General features: G+C 35.4%; 1 protein-coding gene across 1 annotated transcript; it reads right to left on the reverse strand.

The window, feature by feature from the left end:
• Nucleotides 1–3,512: 3,512 nt before the first annotated feature.
• LOC134839660 (uncharacterized) lies at nt 3,513–27,801 on the reverse strand. The gene is made up of 8 exons (XM_063855286.1): nt 24,029–27,801; nt 22,814–23,157; nt 21,061–21,336; nt 17,890–18,000; nt 15,506–15,781; nt 12,232–12,416; nt 10,339–10,521; nt 3,513–3,722 (listed from the first exon to the last, which is right to left on the reverse strand). The coding sequence occupies exons 1-8, from the start codon at nt 27,799–27,801 to the stop codon at nt 3,513–3,515; spliced, it is 5,358 nt and encodes a 1,785-aa protein (XP_063711356.1).
• Between the last annotated feature and the right edge of the window lie 22 nt (nt 27,802–27,823).

Raw genomic sequence — 27,823 nt, forward strand, 5'->3', positions numbered from 1 at the left:
CAGTCTTGTTTTGTTTTGTTTCTTATTCTCTTTTTGTTCCGACTTTCGAAAAACAGAAAAAAAATTTATGCTTGAGTTTGCGCGTTTTTCACGAAAACATCCCACCATTTAAAAGATATTGTTTTCTGGAATTCAAATGCACAATCAGCGGCGGGTTTAGCTCTCCCCTTCAGGGGTTCGACCCCCTGATCAACCAAAGGGTCCCCTTTGGTATTATAATATGATGACATCCATTTTTGGCTCCAATGTATACTCAGCGCCAATGTATACTCATTTTGAAAGGGAGCGCGCCCACAAAGAATGCGATTTTTTGGCCATTATTTTCCAAAGTTCCCAAAAACGGCATTTTTGACCTGTGTTTTCAAAAGTTTGAAAATTTTGTCAAAATACAGTCTTTATAGCGTTCTGAGAGCGATCGAAAAATCAATTTGGTGAACCTAAAAAAAATCGAAAAAATTTTCGAAAAAAATGTTGAAAATCCGCAACAACCGCTCCCCTTCCTCGAGAAAATTCTAGATCCGCCCCTGCGCACACTAATTTTTAGCTGAAATCATTTTTTGTTAGTTAAGGGCTTTCGAACATCGCTATTTTTACCCATTTGGGATAATTAACGCGCGATATATTGCGTTCTTATGGTTTAATTATCAGAATACGAGACGTTAAGCTCACCCATATGTGTGGGGTGTTATAAAGAAGAAAAGAATTTATCAAATTTTCAACCAAAAACTGAATTTCAAGCAAATTTGTTTTTCGTTTCCGCTGTTTATTTGCTCATCGCCAAATTTCCGTAAATCATTGTGGCTCAGACGCCGAAAAGCATCAATTTAAGCAAACGACATAAAAAAGACGACCGCCTCACGACCGCTTCACGACATAAAAAAATGGAACTACATTTAAAAAAATATTTTTATTGAATCAACGTGGTCGGAACTTTCTGTGCTAATTGACCAGTAATCAACGTCAAAAATCCAATCAGTCATTGTCATTCTAGTTTTTTGAAATTTTTCAGTACAACTCTAACTTTGAGAGTTCTAAGTTTTGCGATGAACTCAAACTAAACTTTTTGGTTCAAACTAAATGTGATGCTAACAGCTAGTTTGAGAGCATTAATTCAAAAGCCATTTGAAGTCAAATATTTTTTGGCAGAACAAGTAAATAATTTTAAAGCTCTTCAAAGTTCAAATAATTTTTTTTTATTAAACGAGTCATATTTGAAAAAACTGGATGAAAAATCATTTCCAAAGTTTAGAACCTAAAACCATACACACTTTGCAAATTTATAGTCAGGCGCGTCATATTTTGAGTTTTTGGAACTTTTGGAAATTGCACAATTTATGAAGTTAATCAGAATTTGAAATTTGAAAAAGAAATCGAACCGTCAAACATTCAAATTATCAATTTGGTTGATCAGTTTAAAAAACAAGTACACCACAAATGCCATTCCATTTTTTTTCAAGAAAGTTCAACAGAGCAATTGAAAATGACAAACTCTTCAGGAAACATTTGTCAATTAAGCACAGATTGTTCGTTCAAAACATCAGATTACTGTTTAATCTAGAGCCTTCATTTTTTGCCTTGTATGGTAAAACATGCTCGAAGTGGTTACTCAATTATTCTAATTTCACGAGGAGGAATAAATGGGCTCAAGTTTAAGAGTAAGTGAAGGATAAGCCCCGATTCTCGATAATCGGTCCCATTGAGCCAACAATGTGGTATAATGGTTCCCTTGTCGTTGGATAAACGTCAAATAAGATTGAAACTTTTATGCGTCGACAGAAGCTTCTTACAAAAGGGGTGAATCAATATGAGCTTTTAGCTAAGGCTGCATTTTTCTTTTCTTTATGTTTCGTAAAGGATTTATGTGTCTTTCAGCTACAAGCATTGGCCATTGTTGCAAAATGCTTGCCTTGATTTACAACCTCTTCCAAAATACTGTCATCCCTGGTCAAACTTGAATGGTTACCTTGTAAGATCTTGTAAGATTCTTACAAAAATGAATTTCCATCTTACAAGAATATTACAAAATCTGAACATCGACTAATTGTTTTTTTTTCAGCGAACGCTTATTTTGTCAGATCTTGTATGAATTTTAATGAAATTTTAAGATCTTGTAAATTTTGACAGATTTATGAATTAAAATTTAAAATTTACTACAGCAGCAATCGGACATGAAAGTTGCAACTTTTTGCTTTCATCGAAAAAATGAACGAACTTTTTCTTCACGTTTTGCTAGTTTTCTCTGCAACTATTTAAGATACAGGGTTGAAAAAAGGTAGATGAAATTATTTGAAAGGTCTTAACCGGTCCAAAACTCGATAAATTTTGTTTTGAAGGCGTAATTTAGCCAATATCTCAAAACCAGTTTTAGAGGTGATCTTGCTGTTGAAACATCCTCGCAAACAATACAAAAATTTTCAATTTGTGGGCTCAAATTAGTTCTTCGGGAAGCTGATGAGCTTTTCGCACATCCTATTCCACCAGATAACGACATATAACAAAATTGAATGAGTTACTTGGCCCGGCGTCAAACAGCGGTCGAGTCTGTTTTGACGACATACATACTAAAGTTTTGTGGAGCTTGCACTAGAAAGTTGGAAAAAATTACACACATTATAACTGCTGCTGAGAATCCTTGCATGGATTGGAGCAGTACTTTTTTTTCGAGCCGGGCCAGGTAACTCTTTCAATTCTGTTATTTGCCGTTATCTGGTGGCATAGGATGTAAGTCAAGCTCATCAGCTTCCCAAAGAACTAATTGAACTCAAAAATTGAACTTTTTTATTTTGTTTGCGAGGATGTTTACACAGCAAGAACACCAACAAAACTAGTTTTGAGATACTGGCTAATTAACGCCTTCGAAACAAGATTTCTCAAAGTTTGGCCCGGCTCAGTCCTTCCAACTAGTTTAGTTTACAATTTCGAAACAAGATTTCTCAAACTTTGGCCCGGCTAAAACCTTTCAAATAGTTCAATCTAGCAAAAATTTCAAAATTTTAACGTGTCAAATTTTAATTCTATATCTTGAAGAACTGCTGGCTAGTTTTGAGATACTGGCTAACTCACGCCTTCGAAACAAAGTTTTTAAATTTTGGCCCGGCTAAGTCCTTCCAAATATTTTAATCTAGCAAAATTTTCAAAATTTTCAAAATGTATCAACATTTTAACTCTATATCTTATAGAACTGCAGAGAAAACGACGAAAAAACGTGATGCCCCGTGATTGTACGAAACCTAAAAGAACTTACAAGGTAACCATTTGAGCTCAACTAGTTATGTCCGGTCTCAGAATTGAGATCTATTTGAAAGTCTAAATGCTTTTATTTCAAATTCCAAGATGGCGAAATTTAATGGCCGATTAAGTTCCAGCTTTCTAAGCAGAACGCATTAAAAAAGCTGATTCAGATTTATATCAGCCACATATATGGGCTCCAAGTATGGAGTATGAAAAAGTGGGGTTTACAATAGACTAGTGGTTACTCTAAAAAGTCCAGCTAGACGGTTTGTAGCCTGTAATTAAAACGATATTCTCGAGGGCTTACAAGGTATGAGAACAGCAGAGATTGGGTATAGACATGTTGCAGTGTGCTTGTGGCTGTGTCTGAGGAAATTGACCATGAGATATGCACCCAATGAGTAGTTAAGCAGACATCCTGCGTGGCAGAATATGCCGAGGGTGACCACACCTGAGGCAGCTGTGCGAATTGCTACGTTTGAGTCATCTAACTTAAACAGAACAGTGATTTTTAAGAAAATTCGTTTTTTTTAAATGTATTCTTTTATAAAATCAAAAAGCTCAAATCAGGGCAAAGCCTTGAATGTTCTAACTGTTCCTTTATGTGTCCGGAATAAATTTGTTTAAAGTTTGATCAAGTTCAAAAAACGGACAAATTACCGTTAATTTTTTACGCGTTAATAGAGCGAAATGTATTTAGCCTTAATTATTCCAGTTTAGACCAAGTTATCAATTTTCAAACAGTTTCACTAATTTCTATTGAAAAACAATTTTCTACCTTTGAACTTAAGGTAACATTTTTTCCAGCATAAGAAAAGCAAGTTGAATTTACTGTAATTTCAATTGATGTTATTAACTGCATTAATTTGCTAGAATAACCCACCATCCCTAGCTCAGTTTTGAAAGAATTTTCTTTGTTACTTTGGTTTTTCGAGTATTTCAAGAAAAAACTGCTCTTCGCTTCAAATTGACAAACCTGAAAGCAAACGTCAAAAACTGTTAGTAGAACGTGTTGCAATTTTTCTCATGATTGCGTTTGACGCCAGAAGTGACCATTTGTTGAGCAATCAAGTGAGTTTTAAGCTTTAATACGAATTAAAATCATTAAATAAACTTTTTAAAAATTTTTTACACTGATTTAGTAATAGAGTCTCGCTTATCATATCAATAAGTTCAAATGAACGAGGTATTCGTGGCGCAAAGGTTCAAAAGTATCCACAAAATAGGTTTTTGGTCCAGCCTTGCAAGCATTTATTTGGAAAGCAAGAATTCAGCGATGAGCCATTGTAATTTTGTAGCAAAAAATTGCTGTTTCAATCCAGCGCTATATTCTTATTTCAGCTATTTGTGAAGAAAACGACGGAACATTTGTGCTAGGGTTGGTTCTTTTTTCTCCAGACAAATTTCTAAATTTTAGAAGCATTTTTTGGAAGAAACTTTTTTCTATCAATCAAAAAGTATTAATGTCCCGAGCTCAAAACTAAAAAGATATTTCAGCTATGATCCTTTTTTTGTGAAGTTATGGAGGTCCAAAGATTGCTTATTTGGCGATTTTGGGAAAATTAACGCGCGATATATTTCGTTTATTTAACGCGTAAGCGGAGATTTAATTCGTCTTACAAATTGTTCCATAATCAATTGGGGCATTCTATGTGTTCTATTTAAGACGTTTCTCTAAAGACGTTACGTAACTTTGAATTTAAAATAGTGTATGGGGGATAAATTTCACAAAAAAAAATTAAAAAAAAATTTTGATTTTTCTAAAGTTTTTTTTATTTGTCACCCATTTTTTTTAATGCGAACACTACATCATAGACTTTAAAATGCAGACAAGACCTCCGGGTTTGCCCCGATTCGAGCAGTCTTGTTGATCCGACTTTCGTAACGAAAGTAACGGAATAGTTTTGCTCGGGGTGGGTTTTTGTTTCTTCAGACAAATTTCGACTTTTCAACTAGCCATTTTGACGGAGTTTTTTTTGTATTTTTCGAAATATATTGCACCTTGAGCTTAAAATTGAAAATATATTTTTTTTACCTGTGATCATTTTTCGTAAAATTATGCGGGTTTAAAGATTGCCATTTTGGCCAATTTGAGACAATTGACGCGCAATAAATTTCGCTCTATTAATGCGTGAGCGGAGATTTAATCAGTTTTAGAAATCGTTCCAAGGTGGTTGAAAGCAGCTTATTAGCCATAATTGATTTGTTACTAGGAGTGAAATTTATCACTTTTTAATTCATATGGTGTGTAGGGTGATGATTTAAAACAAAAAACTCAATATTTAATTTTTTTTTTCATTTTTCTTATTATATTTATTTTTGTCATGTTATTTTTTGCTCCATAGATTTTAAAAGGCAGTGGGAACATTCAGGGCTTTGTCTTGATACGAGCAGTCTTGCTGTTCCGACTTTTGATACGAAAGTAACGGAGTATTTGTGCTCGGGGTGGGTTTTTTTTCTTCAGACAAATTTCGACTTTTTAACTAGCCATTTTTGACAAAAAATTTTTACATCATTCAAAAGCTATTGTTGTCTTGAGCCTAAATTTGAAAAAATATTTCACCCGTGATCGTTTTTTGTTAGGTTATGGGGGTTTAAAAATTGTCATTTTCGCCAATTCGGTACAATCAACGGGCGATATAATTCGGCTATTAACGCGTAAGCAGAGAGATTTAATTCGTCTTAGAAATTGCTCCAAATTGATCGAAAGAAGCTTATTTACCATAATTGACTTGTTATAATGAATAAAATCTATTCTTTCGTTTTTTATATTGCGGGTGGGGGGATGATTTTATTTATTACATTTAATATTTCATGTTATGACTGCTTCATAAATCTTAAAAGGCAGTCTTGTTGCTTCGCCCTGATACGAGCAGTCTTGTTGCTATTTAGGGGCTAAAATTAGCTGTTACGGTGTAATGACAAACGGATGCCAATCGAATAGTTGAAGGATTGCCAAATGATGCTAGTCATAGTTTTCAAAAAATCAGTATAGTTGTAATCAGGTGGTAAAGAAAATTGAATGAAAGTTCGTTCTACTTGTAGGATTTTTTGTTCTAACTATTTCACGAAAGCTACCAAACTTTCGAATAGTTGGTTTTTTGCCAAGTTTGTGTGAAGAGGGGATCAGCTTTACTATCAGATGAAAAACTTACGGGTCATAATTTGGATTTCAAAAATTTTGTACATTAAATTGAGAAATAGTGGTCTATCAAATTATGCTTTCAGTTTAAATGATACAAAAATACAATTTACACGATGAAGGCGGACCTTTCAGTTAAAGTAAACTGCAAAAAGTTATATATCTTTTAGATTACTTTATCACAATGTGCAATCTGCTTACTTTTTTTTATTCATCTTCACCTTGAAAAAAAATTGCAAAACGTCGATTGGTAAAAACTGATTGAAAAAAAGAAGATTCAGAGTTTTTTGAGAGTTTTTGATGTGCTTACTTTTATAATTGAAATAAGAATCCCTATTGATTGCACAGCAACCGGCTGTGGTGGTTCATAACATCGAAATGAATGGCTTTTGAATGTTTTTGGTTTAAATTGTGTTATTTGGTTGTGTTTTGTTATTTGCTGGGCGCCCCGTTTCTTTAGAGGTTCGAGCCCTTCGCTAACCAAAAGCTCACCCTAAATTTTATTTTATGAAAGCCATTTCCATTAATCAACGCTATAATACTTTTAAGAAAAAACGCGTTTTTTGTCAAGAAAACTTTCATAATTGCGGGAAAGAGGTGTTTTTGACCTTCATTTGCTCAAATAACTCTATGGTAATGTCTCTACTTTACAATTTTTAGACTAACTTCTGTTACCGCGGGCAAGGCGCTTTAAATGAACTCAAAATTGTTTTATTTTCCTCAAAAAGATGTTCGAAACAATTCAATTCGAAGTATGGAATTTGCATAAGTTTTTCACTATTTTTGTCATTTATATATTAAGAGGCGTAACTGGGTGAGCTCACATTTGGTGCCTGTAGATCAATGGTACCCAAAGTCTTTAAACGTTCCAAAATTCCACTCACAAAATTACACATACCTGTGGCATGTGTAAATTTGTCGGCACATTTTTTTTGTCGCGGCTTCCGCGAAAAACCGAGCTTAGATAGTTGCTCTGAATTCCGCAACTGTAACGGGATTCCAAAAAATGAAAGAAAATTTTGCGATTACAACTCGAACCCACAATTTTTGTCAGCGGAATCGGCAAATGGAAACGAATTCGCAATTTTCTTTATTAACTGCAGTAGGCCAGTTCTTGTGTGTGAAAAACTGAAAGCTAGATACTATTAATTAGCAAATGCAGAACTTAAATTCAAGGACTTAGCCATTGTCAGCGTAATCCACAAACAAATCTTCAATCATTAATTAACTAAAATAGTGGCTCTACCCTTTTAGTGTTTGGGGTAATTTTTTTCAAAGTTTGATTTAAAGAAGTATTTTATAAATTCAGCATTATAAATCATACATAGTTTACCTCAGTTTGATTTCATCTTTTTAGTATTTGAGATCGGAAAACTATTCCTTCTCTAAGAATGACTTAATCAAGTTGCACTGTCAGCATATAAGATTATCATTTCAAATTGTTCAGGACCTAATCTCTAAGTTCTTATATGTTCGCTTTATTATTTGGATTAATTTTTGGAATAAATTGAAAATCTTGCGTGAAAATTTTTGAAAATAATAATAAAAAAGCCAAACTAATTGAAATTTTTAAACGAATTATCCATGATTTAGCTTCTTACAATTGGTTTTCATTGTTTCAGTTTTTGAGATCGGAGAAGAATTCATCCTTTCGGTGTTTTTCTTCGAGTTTTTGAGATTTAGCTGGTGGTACTTAGCTGGTTTGTACGGTTGTCAGTTAGTAAGGTTGAATTTTAGGCAGTAATTGAGATTAAAATGTTGGCAGTAATTGAGAACTGTTAGAAAGTCTCGCAAAAGATCCAAAAAATTTTTCTTGAAATTTGGAATTTTTTATGCGAATTATTGTTCTTGAATTCCTAAAAAAGAGATTCCACTATCAAATCCACACCGTTTTATATGAGCTTTCGTAATGTGGCCATTTCAATCGTCTTCTTTCAGATCATTTTTTAATTTCAAAGCTCTGGAAATGTCCTTTATCGAAAAATAGTTTCGTGGAATGTCTTCTCAACCGTCTGGCTACGGGGTCGTTCTCTTCGGCTTCAGTTTTTCCATCCTGCACGTTCTAGGGTTGATCTCCGTTTGACTCTTGCGTGTAATTTACATTTGTTGATCTGCATACTTTTGCGAAGTGTCCTTGTTTTGCACATTTTGACCAGACTTTATCTTTAGCTGGGCACGGTTGTAAGCGGTCAGGGCAACTTTTTTAATTGCTCTGTGGATATTGCATTCCTCTGGATTGACTATCATTTCCTCGTGGAAATTTTTGACGGCCTCTGCTGAACCCTCGGCCACGATGACTGTTTGAGTGCCCCCTTGGGCTTCTTCTGCCGCGTGGGTGAACGTATCCCATGGGTTCTTGTTTAATTGTCGTTGAGCTTGTTGTTGGACCGAATGGATTGGTTTTTATGGTCCTATTGTGTTCTATCCCTTTTTCTCGTCTTATTGCATATTCATAGGCACTCTGTGGCGACCTCGTCTCTGCCAGTAGTTCTTCGACGATTTTTTCATTTGTCATATGGGCCGTGAACATGTCTCAGACCCATTCATCTTTTGTGTCGTCGCAGTCGGTCCGTGCCGCTAGCTCGACTAGATCCGTATGGAATTACTTTGATGATTCGTTTTTCTGTTGTTTCCGGTAGATGAAGTTCGCGTTGTACCAAAAAACGAGTCAAGGACGTTCTCGAGTCCAGGACGTTTTGTTGTAACTGCCTTTGGCCTTCTGCTCCTATGCACAAGGATTTATATCTTCTCACCTTGGCATCTGCTTCGTCCCGTGGTAAATTGTTGCCTCTTTCTCTATTTTTTGCTGTGGGGTTTTCCCAGTTGACAATTTTGTCCTGATTTCGTATATATCTTTTTTCTTTTTCCGCCTCAGTCTCACCTTTAATCTCGATTTCGTAGATTGGTTCTGTTGGTTCTATTATTGGTGTTCTTGATTGAAGCAGCATTCGTACTTTTTTACCGTCTTTGGCCAGGACGGCCATCTCCATCATGGCTGTCCATTTTGTCCATTCCATTGGCAGTTCCACCGTTGCCTTCTGCCGGAATGGTGGGATGCTCAGCGGGTTTTTCGATCTCTTTGTCCATTATCAGCATTAAAGAGTTGGAGATCAACCCGAGTGTTTGGCAATCAATGAAACAAACGAACTATCGAGAAGAGCAGATGACATTCCCTCCTCTGAACAAAAATACATTTTTTTGAGTTTTTAATCCCCGTAGGACTGACTAAGTTTAGAATGATGAGTCCCTTGGCAAATTTCGATTGTTTAACTCTCCGCGGGTTCTTGCATTTCTTTAGTTGTTTGCTTAGCTGCATTTTCGCTTTGCTTGGTGTCGATGATGACCTCTTCGTTCTCTTCGTCGTCTTGCTGCTTCTAGTGCTCCTTGGTTGTAATTGTTCGTTCATTTTCGGTGTCTCGGGTTTTTCTGCGACAATTTTCTTTTCCCTCGTCGTCAATGCTTCTTAGTTCGGGATGTCGTCAGGTGATGTTTACTACTTTGACCGTATCTTGCGTGATATTTGAGGTACTTGGCTTGATCGTTTCTAAGAATTTTATACAAAAGTTTCACTCAATCGCTAACTTGAATTGCAAACTTGAATTGAAAATCATTTGCGAAATTGGAAAAAAAAACAATTAGAAAAAAAGAAGTGTTTTAGGGCTTGGGGCCAGATGTTTTGCAAATCTGCTAAATCCTGGTAACTTAATAGATCAATGTTGGAGTAACACAAGTGTTTGGTCGACTGATGGAACTTGGGTTGTACAGCGGACACTCTGTTGGCCCTCTCGGTCGATACGGAAAGTCTTAACGACTTAATGAGTGAAATATGGTGATATATACAATAATATATACAATCTATAAAGAGATGTTTGGACCATATGGAGATTTTTTTCTATATTTCAACAGAAATCGACCAAATTTAACTATTTAGCAGACAACATATGATAAATTTAGTTGCGACCTACCTTGTCAGACGTGGCGATGTATGCGGAGATGAAGGTGGCAGCGGATGCTACCAGCACCAAGTCCATCCGGTTCTCCTCCTGGTCGTCCATGTAGGGGTCCAGGTAGAGCAGAGTGTGGAATATGGCCAGCAAGATCAGGAGAGACACGAAGCATCCGGGCCACAACAGAGAGCTTACTTCATCCTGAAAAAGATAACATTTATTTAATCGTCCCCTCTCCCATTAAATATTAACAATTTTATTATTATGGTGGCTTGCATGTTTATGTATTGAGAGACAAAGGTATTTCAAGATAGTCATTTGTCACAAGAAGATTTTGAGTTTTTTTGGGTTATAATCCCCTATTTGACGCATTGTTTGCAAATTAGAATTTTTGAGCTTAATGAGGTCTAGATAATAGTGTTCAATAGGTTTTTGCTTTAGAGGTTAATGACGATAGAAATATGTCGATAACTTATTATCTTAGGCTCTAATATACAACAAGACAACTCGTATGGCATTTAATTTTCTTGAATTTCAAAAAAAAACATAGTATTGAAATTTTTCAAATGAACCCAACTTAATTCTTTAATTCTAATGATTAAAAAAGTGGATCATTTATTGCGCTGGGAAATCTCAAGATTAAAAGATTCACTTTCAAAACTAGAATTTGATTTTGCTTTTCGGAATTTTCACAATTTTACCAATTGATAGTGGAGTTTGCCGCCTTCATTTTAAGAAAGGAAAAAATTTGAACTAAAAAAGAAATCAAAAGTCATACAGCAACAAGGATAGTCGGTTAATTTGCAAGCAACACAGGATTTTCCAACCATAGTCTAAAAACGCAAAAAAAATTTACGAAAAATATTCGAAAAGATACAGATTAGGCATATTCGACAGTCATGGTAAAATAGTAAATTGAAGCACAATTGTTGTAGAAAAGCAATCAGAAAAACAGAAAAAAATCAGAAAAAAAACTTTTACTGATTTTTTGCAGTTTTTTGAGCTTTTGAAGTTATTAAAAGACGCTATATAAATCCTTCGCCCCCTTGAAAAATCATCCTAGATCCGCCCCTAACTCGGAAATAAGATTTTTCTTTTAGCTGAAATTTTCAAAATTCAATATGCATAAAGTCTATCGAGAAAGTTTGCGCGACTATTTTGTTGCGGCTTTGCGCGATATGATATTATAGTTGCGCGCAAGTTTTGTGACTTTGCGCAACCAATTTTTTCTATATTGATTTTTTGTCCAACTTTGGTGCGCTGCTCATGTTGCAACTATGCCTTAAGTAAGGGGTTTATAGGAAAAAAATTGCTGTCTATGCTTCTCGCGTAAATTTTTGTGACAATGTTTAAGCAGAACAAAAGGTGATCATTTCATAAATTGTGATTTAATTTTAGAAAAAAGATCGTTAAAAGTTTCTAGTTCTAAATTTGTAACGAAAAGATATAACGAATGATTAGTACAACTCAAAAAAATTAATATTTTCTACGGAAACCCCTAGATTTGCAAATTAATAGGGTCCCTTTTTGGGTGACTCGACCGTCCGCTGCTTGTTTGTGACTTTGATCGATTTGTGTTGTAATTTTGCGCGACTTTCGGGACTCTGCGTGATCATTTTTAACTATGCATCAATTCTGCGACTTTAACCTCGGCGCAAGTGAGATGAACAGTTGCGCAACCGCATTTGGTGGCGACATAAGTCATATGTTTGCACGCTAATTACCCTTTCTAATTTTTACAATAAAATCAACAAAAATATTCAGAATAAAATGTGACGATATATTTCATATCAATTTGAACAACAAATATCTTGAAACTAAAAGATGGTTTCCGATTCCAACAAACTTTTGCTCGGAAGTCAAAGTTTAAAAAATTGTCATGATTCTCTGTAAAGAAAGCACCATGCTAACCGAAACTTGTGGGTCGTTTTTGAACATGTTAGTGGTGGACACAGCGGAGAAAGCGGAGAGGTGGCTCGACGCACACTGGATGTGGGACCTAGACACTTCTATGTCATCCATGCCAGACAGAGAGAACGAGTGGCTCTGTAGGTTGAAGTATCGACAGTTCACTTCTATTCTGGTCGTGAATGAACCTTAAGCATGCTTACAAACTTATTTTACTTTCTATTTTATTTGAACTTTTGACTGCTGGCCACACGTGTTGGGGTGAGCCATAAAATTTTTGAATAATCAAAATCCATTATAGCCCAGTATTTTTAGAGAAATTATATCGATTATAATCCAAGTAAAATCCATTATAATGGATTATAATGGATTTTAATATCTACAATTTTTATCAAAAATTTCTGCGAAACTTTCATTTTTTTCTGCATTTTTCACAGTCTACTCATTTTCTAAGCCTACTCACATTTTGTTAAATTTTGGGAGTGGAGGTGAGGGTGAGGTGGTGGTAAGTGAAGAACGTAAGAATGGTACGAGTTAGTGCAAGTATTTTTAGGGGAGGGTTAGACAAGTATAGAAAAAAATAGAAAACAATACAACTTCTTACTGTAGTCAAATGTAAAATACAGTTTATCAATTACAATTTTCAAGTTTTGAATGTTTGATTTTAATGTTCTGGAAAATCCTTTATAATTAATCCATTATAATCATTTATTGTAGAATTTTACGGATACAGATGATGAAAATCCATTATAATAGATTATAATGAAATAGATTGATTTTTTTTATATTTGATTTATAATCGATTATGATTCCATTATAATAATTTATTTTTGAATTTTACGGAGACAGACGATGAAAATCCATCGTAATTGATTATTAGCCATGGAACTTCATTGCGGGGATCTAAAAACAATATTACGGCAAGCAAAATAGGTTCAAAAAATAGGTAAAACTATGGAAAGACTAAAAAGAAAACAAGATAACCATGTCCTAAGCCATATTTGAAACCCTTAAAAACGCGCTTAAAATAGTTTACTTTTGAGAATTTGGCATCTACTATCATATTTTTGTCAAAATTTCGACATTTGAATCCGTAATCACATGGATTCTGTTTTTTAACCAAATTTTGATTACCTCAGAGAAGCTCACATGGAGTAATTTGAGCTCATTTGCGTTTCATTTTAAAAGTTTTTCTTAGCTTTGATTTGTATTTCTAAAAAATTCCCAAAGTTTGTCTGAGCAACAAGAAAAATTGTTCTGATTGTTTTCGGATTTTCAGACTTAATTAAACAACATGGCCAGAGGCGGACCTCAAAGTTTTCATCTATTACAATTTTAAAGTAAAATTACTGTTCATAGCCACGGTTTTTTTTTCATTTTATTCAATTGTCTTTTCTTGAAAAGAAAACAAAATGGAGTTTGACAAAAAATGAAGTATTTAAAACTCATTTTTCAAATTTTAGTTTTTTTTTCATTAGTTTTTATTTCTTTTCCTAAATCAGTGCTGTTGAATCATTCTGTACTACTTATCGGGTAACCGGATATCCTGGATTTTTCAGTAAAAATCATTTGTGAAACTAAGAAAATAATTTTCATCTGTTTTTTTTAATTTCTTTATTTGATTGAACACGACCAGCCCACCCCTCATCTATGGTAGCCAATTTCTTCTTGATTTTTGGTTCCACAAAAGTCTTCCTGAAAAATTTTTGCTACAGTCTGTTCTGACGAAACCTAATTCATTCTAAGGGCATCTGAAAAGCGAAAAAAACTAAGATAAGCTGAGTGAACCAAAGAATGGAACTTCACACTTTTATCACAAAATTTTTTCTGGAAAAATAAATATAAGACTTTTGTTTCGCATTATCAATAACTGAAAGTTGTGGCCTGCTGTTCGGAGTATAATGCTGACATGCTGTCATCTAAAAACAAAAAGTTAGGCTGTTGACAACACAGAACATTTTAAATCTGATTTTTGTTTGGACTACATTATAGGCAAACAGTTAAAATTGTGAGTCAAAATTTTTACATTATAGGCAAACAGTTAAAATTGTGAGTCAAAATTTTGAGAATTTTTTTGAGCATTGAACTGATTGAGCGACTAAAATCAGAACATGGAAAACTTTTTAAAAATAACAAAAATAAAAGTAAATTTTTGACAAACAAAGGATGCATAACCTAATTTCCAAATGTGTAATAACAATTTAAAACGATTTCCTAAAATTTGACAGCATGAAAAATTTATTTTTTGAGCAGCTATTTTCCATGGACTTCATTAATGGAACTGTAACATACCCCGAATTGTATCACAATGCAAATGTTCTGTAAAGAAGTGAAGTATCAGTTCTAAAACAGACAACTGGGCTAAAGACAATTCAGCCAATTTGCAATTCAGACAACTCAGCCAAAAGCAGTAGACAATTCAGTTGCAGACAATTCAGCCAGTTTTTCAAAAAAAAAAAGATAAAAAATGGAATTAAAGTTAATTTTCAGTTTAAGGTCGGCAATAACCGGCTCTTTATTTCGTATAGAACCCTACTCTGTGGTCACTTATAATTAATTTTAGAACAAATTTTCAATTTTTTTCACATTGGCTGAACTTTCCGTGGCTGAGTTGTCTGTATATTTTTAGCTGAATTGTCTGTAGTTCATAGCGGCTGAATTGTCTGTGGCCAAAGTGTTTGGACGCATCGAGAATATGAAGCAAATCTCAGATAGGCGGGCGCATAATTACATCAAATTATTTAGTTGAAAGTTTAGGTTATAAATTTCAGGTTTTTTCTCTGCTTAATTGATTGCATTAGTTTTTACGCTGCTTAATTGATGGCATTCTCAACCACAACCATCAATACTCCAGTACTGTATAAATTACTGACATTTCATTCTTTGAGCATAGATATCTCAGAAAAATGCTATTCAAAATGATGTTGTTATACTACCGGAACAGTGTTAATTAGCTCGGCGAGTTCAATCTGAGTAGGTAAACGGTTTTTGTACGGAGGTTAACCCAGTTTATCGCGAAATTTAGAAATGATGGAAAGAAATTACCAGTATGAATTTAAATTGTCCCAAAACAGCCTAAATTATTTTTTTTTAAAAATCGAATTATCCGCTTTGAAAATCAAGAAAATGCTAGAATACATGATCACGAGCTGCCAAATATTTTTTTTGACATACTGACCCCAACACAAAGGGACTGACCCAACACAAGGTCTCAAAAAGGTCTTAACTGTTGAAACACTAAGGATGTTCAGACAAAAGAGCAAACTCGAGTAGTCACCTTCATGTGTTTCTTGTGGGTGAGCGTCGTCAAGATTCAGTGTGTAGTTAAGAGCGACATCGGTCAATTTATCACCGGTAGAGTTTCGCACCTGAACCGAAACAATGTCAACAACTCTTAAAGACCGTATTTGCTCTAAGGAACTGCTTGCGACATCTTTGGTGATTGAGAGTAATTGACGAGGCATAGGAACTATAGAACTGTCTGCAATGGCCATAGTTACAGTGCCTCCATCCTCTTGAAGACGTCCCAATTGACCGATATCAATCGAAATCCCTAAAAACATACTTTCTAGAAAAGATTTTTAAACAAAAGTGAAGAAATTTGCTGTTGGGTAAATAAATTTCAAAAGCTAAAAGAAAGGCCTGACTAATGAGCTGTTCAGCTTTCTTGAGGTACCGCTGTTGTGCCTATGATAATGATCTTCCTATAACTTTTCTGATTGTTTTTCTGTGATGCTTAATGTTGCCTCATGCGTTAAAGACGTGGATGGATTATGTTATCCCGCAACAGAAACAGAAAGCAAATGATATTTTGGAAAAACTTTGGACGGTTTTGACCAAGATTTGCGTTTTGAAAAAATCTGGGAATAGTTCATCCGAAAAGGGATGTCGTAAAATAGTAGCAAAGGGGAAAGGGGGCCTTTGTATGTGGTAAGGTAGTTGAGGAGAGTAGGGGGTGCGTCCTCTTCCTTAACTCCACTCATGTCCGTGGGTAAAACAAAACTGTCAAAAAACCTTGCATGATTAAATCAGATTTCGAAAAAAAACTATCGAGTGTATAGATTCAAACTTCCATGTTTACAACGATCTAGCAGGAAAAAATCTACGGTCAAAATTGATTCGTCGGAAAGTGGCGCTTTTTCAGAACAAAATCAAACCAAACTTTGTTGAATCAAAATCAGTCTTTTAGATCAAAATGTCAGCGGGCAAATGACTGGAAGCATTTAAATAACGAATGTTAAAATGTCCATGGGTCGGCAAAATTAGTATCAAGGATAGCCGGTAGCCGGTTGCAGTATAAGTAGCACATAAGGTGGCGACCACATTCAAAAACTACAAAAAAAATGTTTTTCTTACTTTTTTTTCAATTGAGTGTCGTGTTTTTGTGAGCGGTGTAATGAGAAAATTGTACTAGCGCATAGAAACATAGTAAATTGGGCGTATTTGACAAAAGTTGTCAGTGAAAAAATTACAAGCAAAGATATGAAAAAAAATTCTAATTTTTTTGCTGAATAAAAGCAAAAAAGCAAAAAAAGTTAAAAAGCAATTCGTTAAAGAGCAAAAAAAAAGCAAACACACCCAGAGACAAACTTCATCTCCATTTTCAAAAATCGAATGTTTTAACCTCATTTTTTCATATAAATTAAAAAACTTTTACTGATTTTTTGCAGTTTTTTGAGCTTTTGAAGTTATTAAAAGACGCTATATAAATCCTTCGCCCCCTTGAAAAATCATCCTAGATCCGCCCCTAACTCGGAAATAAGATTTTTCTTTTAGCTGAAATTTTCAAAATTCAATATGCATAAAGTCTATCGAGAAAGTTTGCGCGACTATTTTGTTGCGGCTTTGCGCGATATGATATTATAGTTGCGCGCAAGTTTTGTGACTTTGCGCAACCAATTTTTTCTATATTGATTTTTTGTCCAACTTTGGTGCGCTGCTCATGTTGCAACTATGCCTTAAGTATGGGGTTTATAGGAAAAAAATTGCTGTCTATGCTTCTCGCGTAAATTTTTGTGACAATGTTTAAGCAGAACAAAAGGTGATCATTTCATAAATTGTGATTTAATTTTAGAAAAAAGATCGTTAAAAGTTTCTAGTTCTAAATTTGTAACGAAAAGATATAACGAATGACTAGTACAACTCAAAAAAATTAATATTTTCTACGGAAACCCCTAGATTTGCAAATTAATAGGGTCCCTTTTTGGGTGACTCGACCGTCCGCTGCTTGTTTGTGACTTTGATCGATTTGTGTTGTAATTTTGCGCGACTTTCGGGACTCTGCGTGATCATTTTTAACTATGCATCAATTCTGCGACTTTAACCTCGGCGCAAGTGAGATGAACAGTTGCGCAACCGCATTTGGTGGCGACATAAGTCATATGTTTGCACGCTAATTACCCTTTCTAATTTTTACAATAAAATCAACAAAAAGATTCAGAATAAAATGTGACGATATATTTCATATCAATTTGAACAACAAATATCCTGAAACTAAAAGATGGTTTCCGATTCCAACAAATTTTTGCTCGGAAGTCAAAGTTTAAAAAATTGTCATGATTCTCTGTAAAGAAAGCACCATGCTAACCGAAACTTGTGGGTCGTTTTTGAACATGTTAGTGGTGGACACAGCGGAGAAAGCGGAGAGGTGGCTCGACGCACTCTGGATGTGGGACCTAGACACTTCTATGTCATCCATGCCAGACAGAGAGAACGAGTGGCTCTGTAGGTTGAAGTATCGACAGTTCACTTCTATTCTGGTCGTGAATGAACCTTAAGCATGCTTACAAACTTATTTTACTTTCTATTTTATTTGAACTTTTGACTGCTGGCCACACGTGTTGGGGTGAGCCATAAAATTTTTGAATAATCAAAATCCATTATAGCCCAGTATTTTTAGAGAAATTATATCGATTATAATCCAAGTAAAATCCATTATAATGGATTATAATGGATTTTAATATCTACAATTTTTATCAAAAATTTCTGCGAAACTTTCATTTTTTTCTGCATTTTTCACAGTCTACTCATTTTCTAAGCCTACTCACATTTTGTTAAATTTTGGGAGTGGAGGTGAGGGTGAGGTGGTGGTAAGTGAAGAACGTAAGAATGGTACGAGTTAGTGCAAGTATTTTTAGGGGAGGGTTAGACAAGTATAGAAAAAAATAGAAAACAATACAACTTCTTACTGTAGTCAAATTTAAAATACAGTTTATCAATTACAATTTTCAAGTTTTGAATGTTTGATTTTAATGTTCTGGAAAATCCTTTATAATTAATCCATTATAATCATTTATTGTAGAATTTTACGGATACAGATGATGAAAATCCATTATAATAGATTATAATGAAATAGATTGATTTTTTTTATATTTGATTTATAATCGATTATGATTCCATTATAATAATTTATTTTTGAATTTTACGGAGACAGACGATGAAAATCCATCGTAATTGATTATTAGCCATGGAACTTCATTGCGGGGATCTAAAAACAATATTACGGCAAGCAAAATAGGTTCAAAAAATAGGTAAAACTATGGAAAGACTAAAAAGAAAACAAGATAACCATGTCCTAAGCCATATTTGAAACCCTTAAAAACGCGCTTAAAATAGTTTACTTTTGAGAATTTGGCATCTACTATCATATTTTTGTCAAAATTTCGACATTTGAATCCGTAATCGCATGTATTCTGTTTTTTAACCAAATTTTGATTACCTCAGAGAAGCTCACATGGAGTAATTTGAGCTTATTTGCGTTTCATTTTAAAAGTTTTTCTTAGCTTTGATTTGTATTTCTAAAAAATTCCCAAAGTTTGTCTGAGCAACAAGAAAAATTGTTCTGATTGTTTTCGGATTTTCAGACTTAATTAAACAACATGGCCAGAGGCGGACCTCAAAGTTTTCATCTATTACAATTTTAAAGTAAAATTACTGTTCATAGCCACGGTTTTTTTTTTCATTTTATTCAATTGTCTTTTCTTGAAAAGAAAACAAAATGGAGTTTGACAAAAAATGAAGTTTTTTTTTCTTTAGTTTTTATTTCTTTTCCTAAATCAGTGCTGTTGAATCATTCTGTACTACTTATCGGGTAACCGGATATCCTGGATTTTTCAGTAAAAATCATTTGTGAAACTAAGAAAATAATTTTCATCTGTTTTTTTTAATTTGATTATTTGATTGAACACGACCACCCCACCCCTCATCTATGGTAGCCAATTTCTTCTTGATTTTTGGTTCCACAAAAGTCTTCCTGAAAAATTTTTGCTACAGTCTGTTCTGGCGAAACCTAATTCATTCTAAGGGCATCTGAAAAGCGAAAAAAACTAAGATAAGCTGAGTGAACCAAAGAATGGAATTTCAAACTTTTATCACAAAATTTTTTCTGGAAAAATAACTATAAGACTTTTGTTTCGCATTATCAATAACTGAAAGTTGTGGCCTGCTGTTCGGAGTATAATGCTGACATGCTGTCATCTAAAAACAAAAAGTTAGGCTGTTGACAACACAGAACATTTTAAATCTGATTTTTGTTTGGACTACATTATAGGCAAACAGTTAAAATTGTGAGTCAAAATTTTTACATTATAGGCAAACAGTTAAAATTGTGAGTCAAAATTTTGAGAATTTTTTGAGCATTGAACTGATTGAGCGACTAAAATCAGAACATGGAAAACTTTTTAAAAATAACAAAAATAAAAGTAAATTTTTGACAAACAAAGGATGCATAACCTAATTTCCAAATGTGTAATAACAATTTAAAACGATTTCCTAAAATTTGACAGCATGAAAAATTTATTTTTTGAGCAGCTATTTTCCATGGACTTCATTAATGGAACTGTAACATACCCCGAATTGTATCACAATGCAAATGTTCTGTAAAGAAGTGAAGTATCAGTTCTAAAACAGACAACTGGGCTAAAGACAATTCAGCCAATTTGCAATTCAGACAACTCAGCCAAAAGCAGTAGACAATTCAGTTGCAGACAATTCAGCCAGTTTTTCAAAAAAAAATAGATAAAAAATGGAATTAAAGTTAATTTTCAGTTTAAGGTCGGCAATAACCGGCTCTTTATTTCGTATAGAACCCTACTCTGTGGTCACTTATAATTAATTTTAGAACAAATTTTCAATTTTTTTCACATTGGCTGAACTTTCCGTGGCTGAGTTGTCTGTATATTTTTAGCTGAATTGTCTGTAGTTCATAGCGGCTGAATTGTCTGTGGCCAAAGTGTTTGGACGCATCGAGAATATGAAGCAAATCTCAGATAGGCGGGCGCATAATTACATCAAATTATTTAGTTGAAAGTTTAGGTTATAAATTTCAGGTTTTTTCTCTGCTTAATTGATTGCATTAGTTTTTACGCTGCTTAATTGATGGCATTCTCAACCACAACCATCAATACTCCAGTACTGTATAAATTACTGACATTTCATTCTTTGAGCATAGATATCTCAGAAAAATGCTATTCAAAATGATGTTGTTATACTACCGGAACAGTGTTAATTAGCTCGGCGAGTTCAATCTGAGTAGGTAAACGGTTTTTGTACGGAGGTTAACCCAGTTTATCGCGAAATTTAGAAATGATGGAAAGAAATTACCAGTATGAATTTAAATTGTCCCAAAACAGCCTAAATTATTTTTTTTTAAAATCGAATTATCCGCTTTGAAAATCAAGAAAATGCTAGAATACATGATCACGAGCTGCCAAATTTTTTTTTTGACATACTGACCCCAACACAAAGGGACTGACCCAACACAAGGTCTCAAAAAGGTCTTAACTGTTGAAACACTAAGGATGTTCAGACAAAAGAGCAAACTCGAGTAGTCACCTTCATGTGTTTCTTGTGGGTGAGCGTCGTCAAGATTCAGTGTGTAGTTAAGAGCGACATCGGTCAATTTATCACCGGTAGAGTTTCGCACCTGAACCGAAACAATGTCAGCAACTCTTAAAGACCGTATTTGCTCTAAGGAACTGCTTGCGACATCTTTGGTGATTGAGAGTAATTGACGAGGCATAGGAACTATAGAACTGTCTGCAATGGCCATAGTTACAGTGCCTCCATCCTCTTGAAGACGTCCCAATTGACCGATATCAATCGAAATCCCTAAAAACATACTTTCTAGAAAAGATTTTTAAACAAAAGTGAAGAAATTTGCTGTTGGGTAAATAAATTTCAAAAGCTAAAAGAAAGGCCTGACTAATGAGCTGTTCAGCTTTCTTGAGGTACCGCTGTTGTGCCTGTGATAATGATCTTCCTATAACTTTTCTGATTGTTTTTCTGTGATGCTTAATGTTGCCTCATGCGTTAAAGACGTGGATGGATTATGTTATCCCGCAACAGAAACAGAAAGCAAATGATATTTTGGAAAAACTTTGGACGGTTTTGACCAAGATTTGCGTTTTGAAAAAATCTGGGAATAGTTCATCCGAAAAGGGATGTCGTAAAATAGTAGCAAAGGGGAAAGGGGGCCTTTGTATGTGGTAAGGTAGTTGAGGAGAGTAGGGGGTGCGTCCTCTTCCTTAACTCCACTCATGTCCGTGGGTAAAACAAAACTGTCAAAAAACCTTGCATGATTAAATCAGATTTCGAAAAAAAAACTATCGAGTGTATAGATTCAAACTTCCATGTTTACAACGATCTAGCAGGAAAAAATCTACGGTCAAAATTGATTCGTCGGAAAGTGGCGCTTTTTCAGAACAAAATCAAACCAAACTTTGTTGAATCAAAATCAGTCTTTTAGATCAAAATGTCAGCGGGCAAATGACTGGAAGCATTTAAATAACGAATGTTAAAATGTCCATGGGTCGGCAAAATTAGTATCAAGGATAGCCGGTAGCCGGTTGCAGTATAAGTAGCACATAAGGTGGCGACCACATTCAAAAACTACAAAAAAAATGTTTTTCTTACTTTTTTTCAATTGAGTGTCGTGTTTTTGTGAGCGGTGTAATGAGAAAATTGTACTAGCGCATAGAAACATAGTAAATTGGGCGTATTTGACAAAAGTTGTCAGTGAAAAAATTACAAGCAAAGATATGAAAAAAAATTCTAATTTTTTTGCTGAATAAAAGCAAAAAAGCAAAAAAAGTTAAAAAGCAATTCGTTAAAGAGCAAAAAAAGCAAACACACCCAGAGACAAACTTCATCTCCATTTTCAAAAATCGAATGTATTAACCTCATTTGTTCATATAAATTAATATATCAAATATTTTAAGGGTTTTAGCCTTAAAAAATCCATTTTAATGCTCAAAATTTTGAAAAATGATTTAAACGGATTTTTGCAAGGTGCTAAGGATGTTTAAACGGATTTTTGCAGGATTTTTGTAAAGTGCTAATTTGATTATTCTCTGAATATGCATTGAATATTCTTGGGCTTACTTACTGTAGCTCCTGTAGATTCTTAAGCAAAAAAACGACGATTTTCTGAAAAAACGCACGCTATGAAAAACAGCTCAATCAAAAGAGAACTACCAAAAAATATTGTGGAGCGATCATTGTGGTCTATCAAAAATCTTAGACGTCTTGAAAAAGTCTTAGACGTCTTGAAAAAAAAATGTTGTGATGAGATCTTTGATTTTCTCACTTTGCTTCATGCCTTTGACGATGCCTTCAGTGTCAATCTGCTCCAACTCCACCTTTTCCAAGGTATCAATCTCGTTCAAAATGTGAGGAAAATTCCACACTTTGATCTTGAGACCATTTTTTTCCAGAACGTTCTTATTTAAGTGGAGCTGTTTGGCTAAATTTTGAAAAGCGCCTGTCAAATCCTCCAAAATTAGTATACACATGAATTCGCCAGTTCTGTCATTTTTCAAGTGTTTTGTATCCGTAAGAAGTTTCAGTCCAATGTCGAACAGAAATTGCATTGTGTTTTGAGTTGCGTCTTCTTTTTTCCACGGAAGCTCCAACAGGCCATTAGCTTCCAATCTGTCGCATAACACAAAATTACAGAATGCTTAGCTTGACTTAAATCAAGATCCTAATGAGCCTGAACAATGCGAAGTATTAGGTTTAACTATTCGATTATATACAAGGATTCATATAACCGAAACATGTAATGCTAATGAGTCCAAATTTATTTGAAATAGCGTTCAACAATAATTTGAATTCATTGTTTTTGGCGATTTTTTGAAATTTTCTAACTTGAAAATTTGCGTTTTTTTTGGGAAAACAGTTGCTGTCTTAAAACCATGTTATAAGACAGTTATAAGATAGTGAAAATTTCGGGGCGGATTTAGGGGGGGGGGGGGGCGTGCGGACGCCTCTTTCCTCAGGGATTCGACCACATGCCGACCCAAAAGGTACGTACCCCTTTGTTTTGAGACATCCATTGGTGACGGACCCTTAATTTTTTCTAAGGGCGCCTTAGGCGCCAATATATGCTAATTCTGAGGGGGGAGCACACGCCAAAAAAAACGAAGCAGGGTCTTTTTAGAGCTCTGGGAGAGCTAAGAAAAAATCAATTTTTGAAGTTTTTTTAATGAAAATCCCCCCCCCCCCCCAAGAAAACCCTAGATCCGCCCCTGTAGCTCAAATTTCTTCTTCCTAATGACAACTAGCTTCAAATTCACGTTTCTTCTCGAACCCTTCTGAAATCTGATTGCCAAAATTTTTTTCAAAAACCCGCTCATTCTGTACTGTTTGTTTTTTCTCGGATCTTTCTGAGGAAAAGGCAAGGAAAACGACGATAGATTGAAAAAAAAAAATCAAAACAAAATTTAAAATAAAAATAAAAAAAACTCGACTTTAAAGTTTTTAAATGCAATTTAAAAAAGCTTATATGTGAAAGCCCACATACTTGCTTATGTTTTGCATTAATCGAAGTATCGTTCTCGTAGTCTGGATGTCAGCCAATGTCAATAACTCGTCCGATTCGAAATCCTCAGCGAGAGCCTTCAAGGTGATATATACATCTGTGAACCCTATTTTACCATCGCTAGATCCTGCGCTAAAGGCCTGTAGTCCTGAAAACAACTTAATTTCACGTGGCGAAATAGGAACGCCAGTCACAGCTAAAGTCGAATCCGTTGAAGTGACATCCGGTGTCGTATGACGTAACGGAGGACTTGCTACATCACCAGTGGCTACGTCAGTCGTTGCTGGCTTGAGTGTAAAGGGCGCCTCAGTACCAGCAGTGACGATTTCGGCAGCTTTCGCAAGTTCGGTTCCTTCAAACGAAATAGTACTACTCAGTGATTTAACAGCACAAGTGCATTTGAAGTTATTTTCAACCTGACTATTTTCCAAAGTGATACATTTTCGGTATGTCGAAGACTGAACGTCGTATGAAAATGGACCTTCAGTTGATGGAATTCGGAAAACACTGCTCAAAACTGTAATAGCACATTGCAACTTAATAGCTCGATTCGGAAGATCGTAGGCACAAACATCGCAACAAACAGATTGCAAATTGTCACCGGTAAGTCCGTTGTTACTAACTAGAACCGATTCAACTATTCGAGGCACTTGAGATTTCTTGATCAATTTTCGTTCTGCGAATTTGTTTTTTCCTGAATATTCACACCACAAATCTTCTTGAATCTTTTCAATCTGAAAACTAATGGTTGATTCTCCGCTCAAGCTCTCGTCCATTCTATAAGGAACAATAGTGTAACTTTTATCACGAGCCCCACAAGTTACATTAGCCTCGATCTCTTGACCATATATGGTAATTGAACCATGAATGGTCGCATTAGGTGAACATTGAAGTCGGTACGAAAACGGTTTCTCGTGGATGTAGGATGACTGTTGAGCAGTTATTTTTATCATTTTGCTTGTTGATTCGAGATATTTTTCTTCAATGCTGTGTGAACTTAAGCCAGAACTGCACTTGAACAAGTAGAATCCTGTATGAAAATGATTTGTGAAATTTTTGATGGTCAATTCAGAGCAAAGTTGTGTGTCATTGCACTGCGGGTTTTCGCGGTTTGTGTTGTTTATGAAGTAGTTATCAAATCCGGATTCCAATAATCTTACTGGTTCAATGCCATCAGTTGCTAACACTTGGTAAAAATCCCAGCCACAAAATTGAATTGGGTTGCCAATTGCACAAGCCCGAATAATAACAGTTTCTCCAAAGCAAGGCTGCTTCAACATTCCTTTTTGAGGTATGCACCAAACGTTCACCTCTTCGATCCTTGGGTCGACCGATATTGGAAGATAGTTTTGCGAGGTTGTAAATTTAAACATGTTTGAGTGAGTGTGCTCTTTGGATCCGTCGCCAAATATCTGCTTGCAATCAAAGCTGGTTGGAGAAAGTGTGTTGCTGACTTTAACTGGAACGGATACCAAAAAATCGTTGGTATCATTTGTTTTCACATGGAAGTTTTGAATGTTACCATTTTCTATTATGCACTGTATGTCCACGGAAGAACTGCCGTGCATTTGGACGAATATTTTTTCGACCGATAGATCAAATGAGGGCTTTTCGATCATCTTGTACATGCAATTCCCAGGCGCCTTTTGCATGTTCCAAACAAAACCTCGGTTATAACGACACAAAACATAGTTTTTATCATTTTTTCGCTCGTAAAACTCCTCCGTAATCCGATCGACGTCATAGATAAATTGTGAAGGTAGCGACGAGCTATCGCGAATGGCTAAGAAGTTCATTTTGTCAGGATATGACGTTTTTTCATCGTTCCAAGCATAATGAGCTCTACAAGTCAGTGCCCGCCAAACTTTCTCGAAGGAGAGATCGGCAGAATGCAACAATCGGCCATCTGAATCTACCATGTTTTGGATCTCATGTGTCACTATTTGTCCGCCCTCAAGGTTGCACTTCGTTGCCGAATGGATCCCCAAGTCTGTTAGACAGAGTCGGTAAAATGTGCCGTACTCATAACCGATGTAGTTTGAGGTGTCATTTTTGGCAGATAGCTCCGAAGTGAAATAGAACGCTTCTGGATTTTGTGATCCGCAAGCACCTGGTCTCGAGGCAAGGGATCCGTATCGTTTTTTCAGTTTAACCTCAAAATAACCATCATTTTCAACCACGTGAATCGGATCATTTGAACAAAGTTCCAAGGTCGAGTTAGGAGTAGCTACATTAAACGAGCATCCGTTTCGACCGAACATATAACAAAAATTACTATCAATGACCTCGAATGATAAGTAATACAACCCTTCGGTCCATTCTTGGACGCTCCGAATCTCAAACTCGATCATCAATTTTCGGCTCCACACATCGTATCCAGAAAAATCCACGCGCCGAAGAGTTGTATTCATTTTGAAATTCGCTTCACACTCCAATAAATTTTTCTCGGTTTTTAGACCGCGGTTCAGTTTGTGGATTTTGACAGCGAACGGAATTAGGTTAAGTTGGGTGAAATAGCGTGATATGAGATGATTTTGGATGCTGCAAGATGCTTTCAGGCTTTTACCAATTTCGGCTTCATGGCAGGTATTTTCACACCATATTTTGGGAGGATGTATTATTTCAAATTCAAAGAAACTCGTGTCGTCATCCTGATCAAACCATGCTTTCAGACTATACTTTCCAGTATCTGAGCTCTGCAAAGCTGCCAGTTGCAATGCTACTTCTACATGTGTTACAACAAAAGGCCCATTGCATCTATTTAGGCACATCATTCTTACGTTTTGGATAAATGAGCGCTCTTCTTGATGCCCATTGAACTCCTGAAATGTCATTTCTAGTTTGTGCAAAGGATATACGAATGCTCCGAGGTTAAGCGAAACGTCTTTTCCGAAGTATGATTCGTTTACGACGTAGGTTCTATTCAAAATGTCCCAAAAATCAACGAAATGGGGCCTTTGTAAAGAATAATTGGCATGAAGATGGCCGAAGTTGTATGTAGCCGAAAGTGAAATTGAGGCACCAATGGGCAGAACGGATACAGAGCAGTAAACCGAAGCTGGATGAACCTGAAACGGAATAAACAATACAGTGTAAAGTCCAGGACGACCGTTCGCAACTTCGATGTTTTGAACCGATGATTCAATTATTCGGTGGTCGAAGTCGCTTGTATGACAATTTACTGTTCGTTCCATAGAGCCAATAATGTCCACGTGAACTAAAAAGTTCAAGTTTGCGGATCCATCTGGAAACTCAGTACAACCGCTGTCCATTCCCGCGGGGGATTCATCTTCTAGAATTTCCAACCAGAGATGTTTCACTTCGCCATTCTGCATGTGACAAAAAACTCCAGACGCCAGCATCGATTCGTTTTCCGAGCATTCGTAGAAAACAAACTGTTTACTCGTATCATCAATAAAACCGCAGTATGGAATTATCGACTGCTGAAGGAATGTAAAGTTAAGCTCTTGACCAACTTCACTATTTTGCTCATAATTATCACTACGGTTTTGAATGATATATTCTATAAAATAGTTGTACCCATTTTGCTGAAATGTGTGAACCAAGTCGTAAGATAAAACTTGCGCTTCCTTGCAAGCAGATGCCAGCTCTTCGGTATAACTAATTGGATTAGCGTCATTCCTGGAAAAGTGGACATTCAGAGTTGAAATTCCAACCCAAAAGTCACCCTTTTGCTCCGTTTCGAAGAGCCAAAAGTAATCATCCTTCCAAAATTCATCACTCCAATAGTCCATATCCGTGACCTATGAACATTTT

The sequence above is a fragment of the Symsagittifera roscoffensis genome, chromosome 1 (assembly GCF_963678635.1).
Source record: "Symsagittifera roscoffensis chromosome 1, txSymRosc1.1, whole genome shotgun sequence".
Taxonomy (NCBI): domain Eukaryota; kingdom Metazoa; phylum Xenacoelomorpha; order Acoela; family Convolutidae; genus Symsagittifera; species Symsagittifera roscoffensis.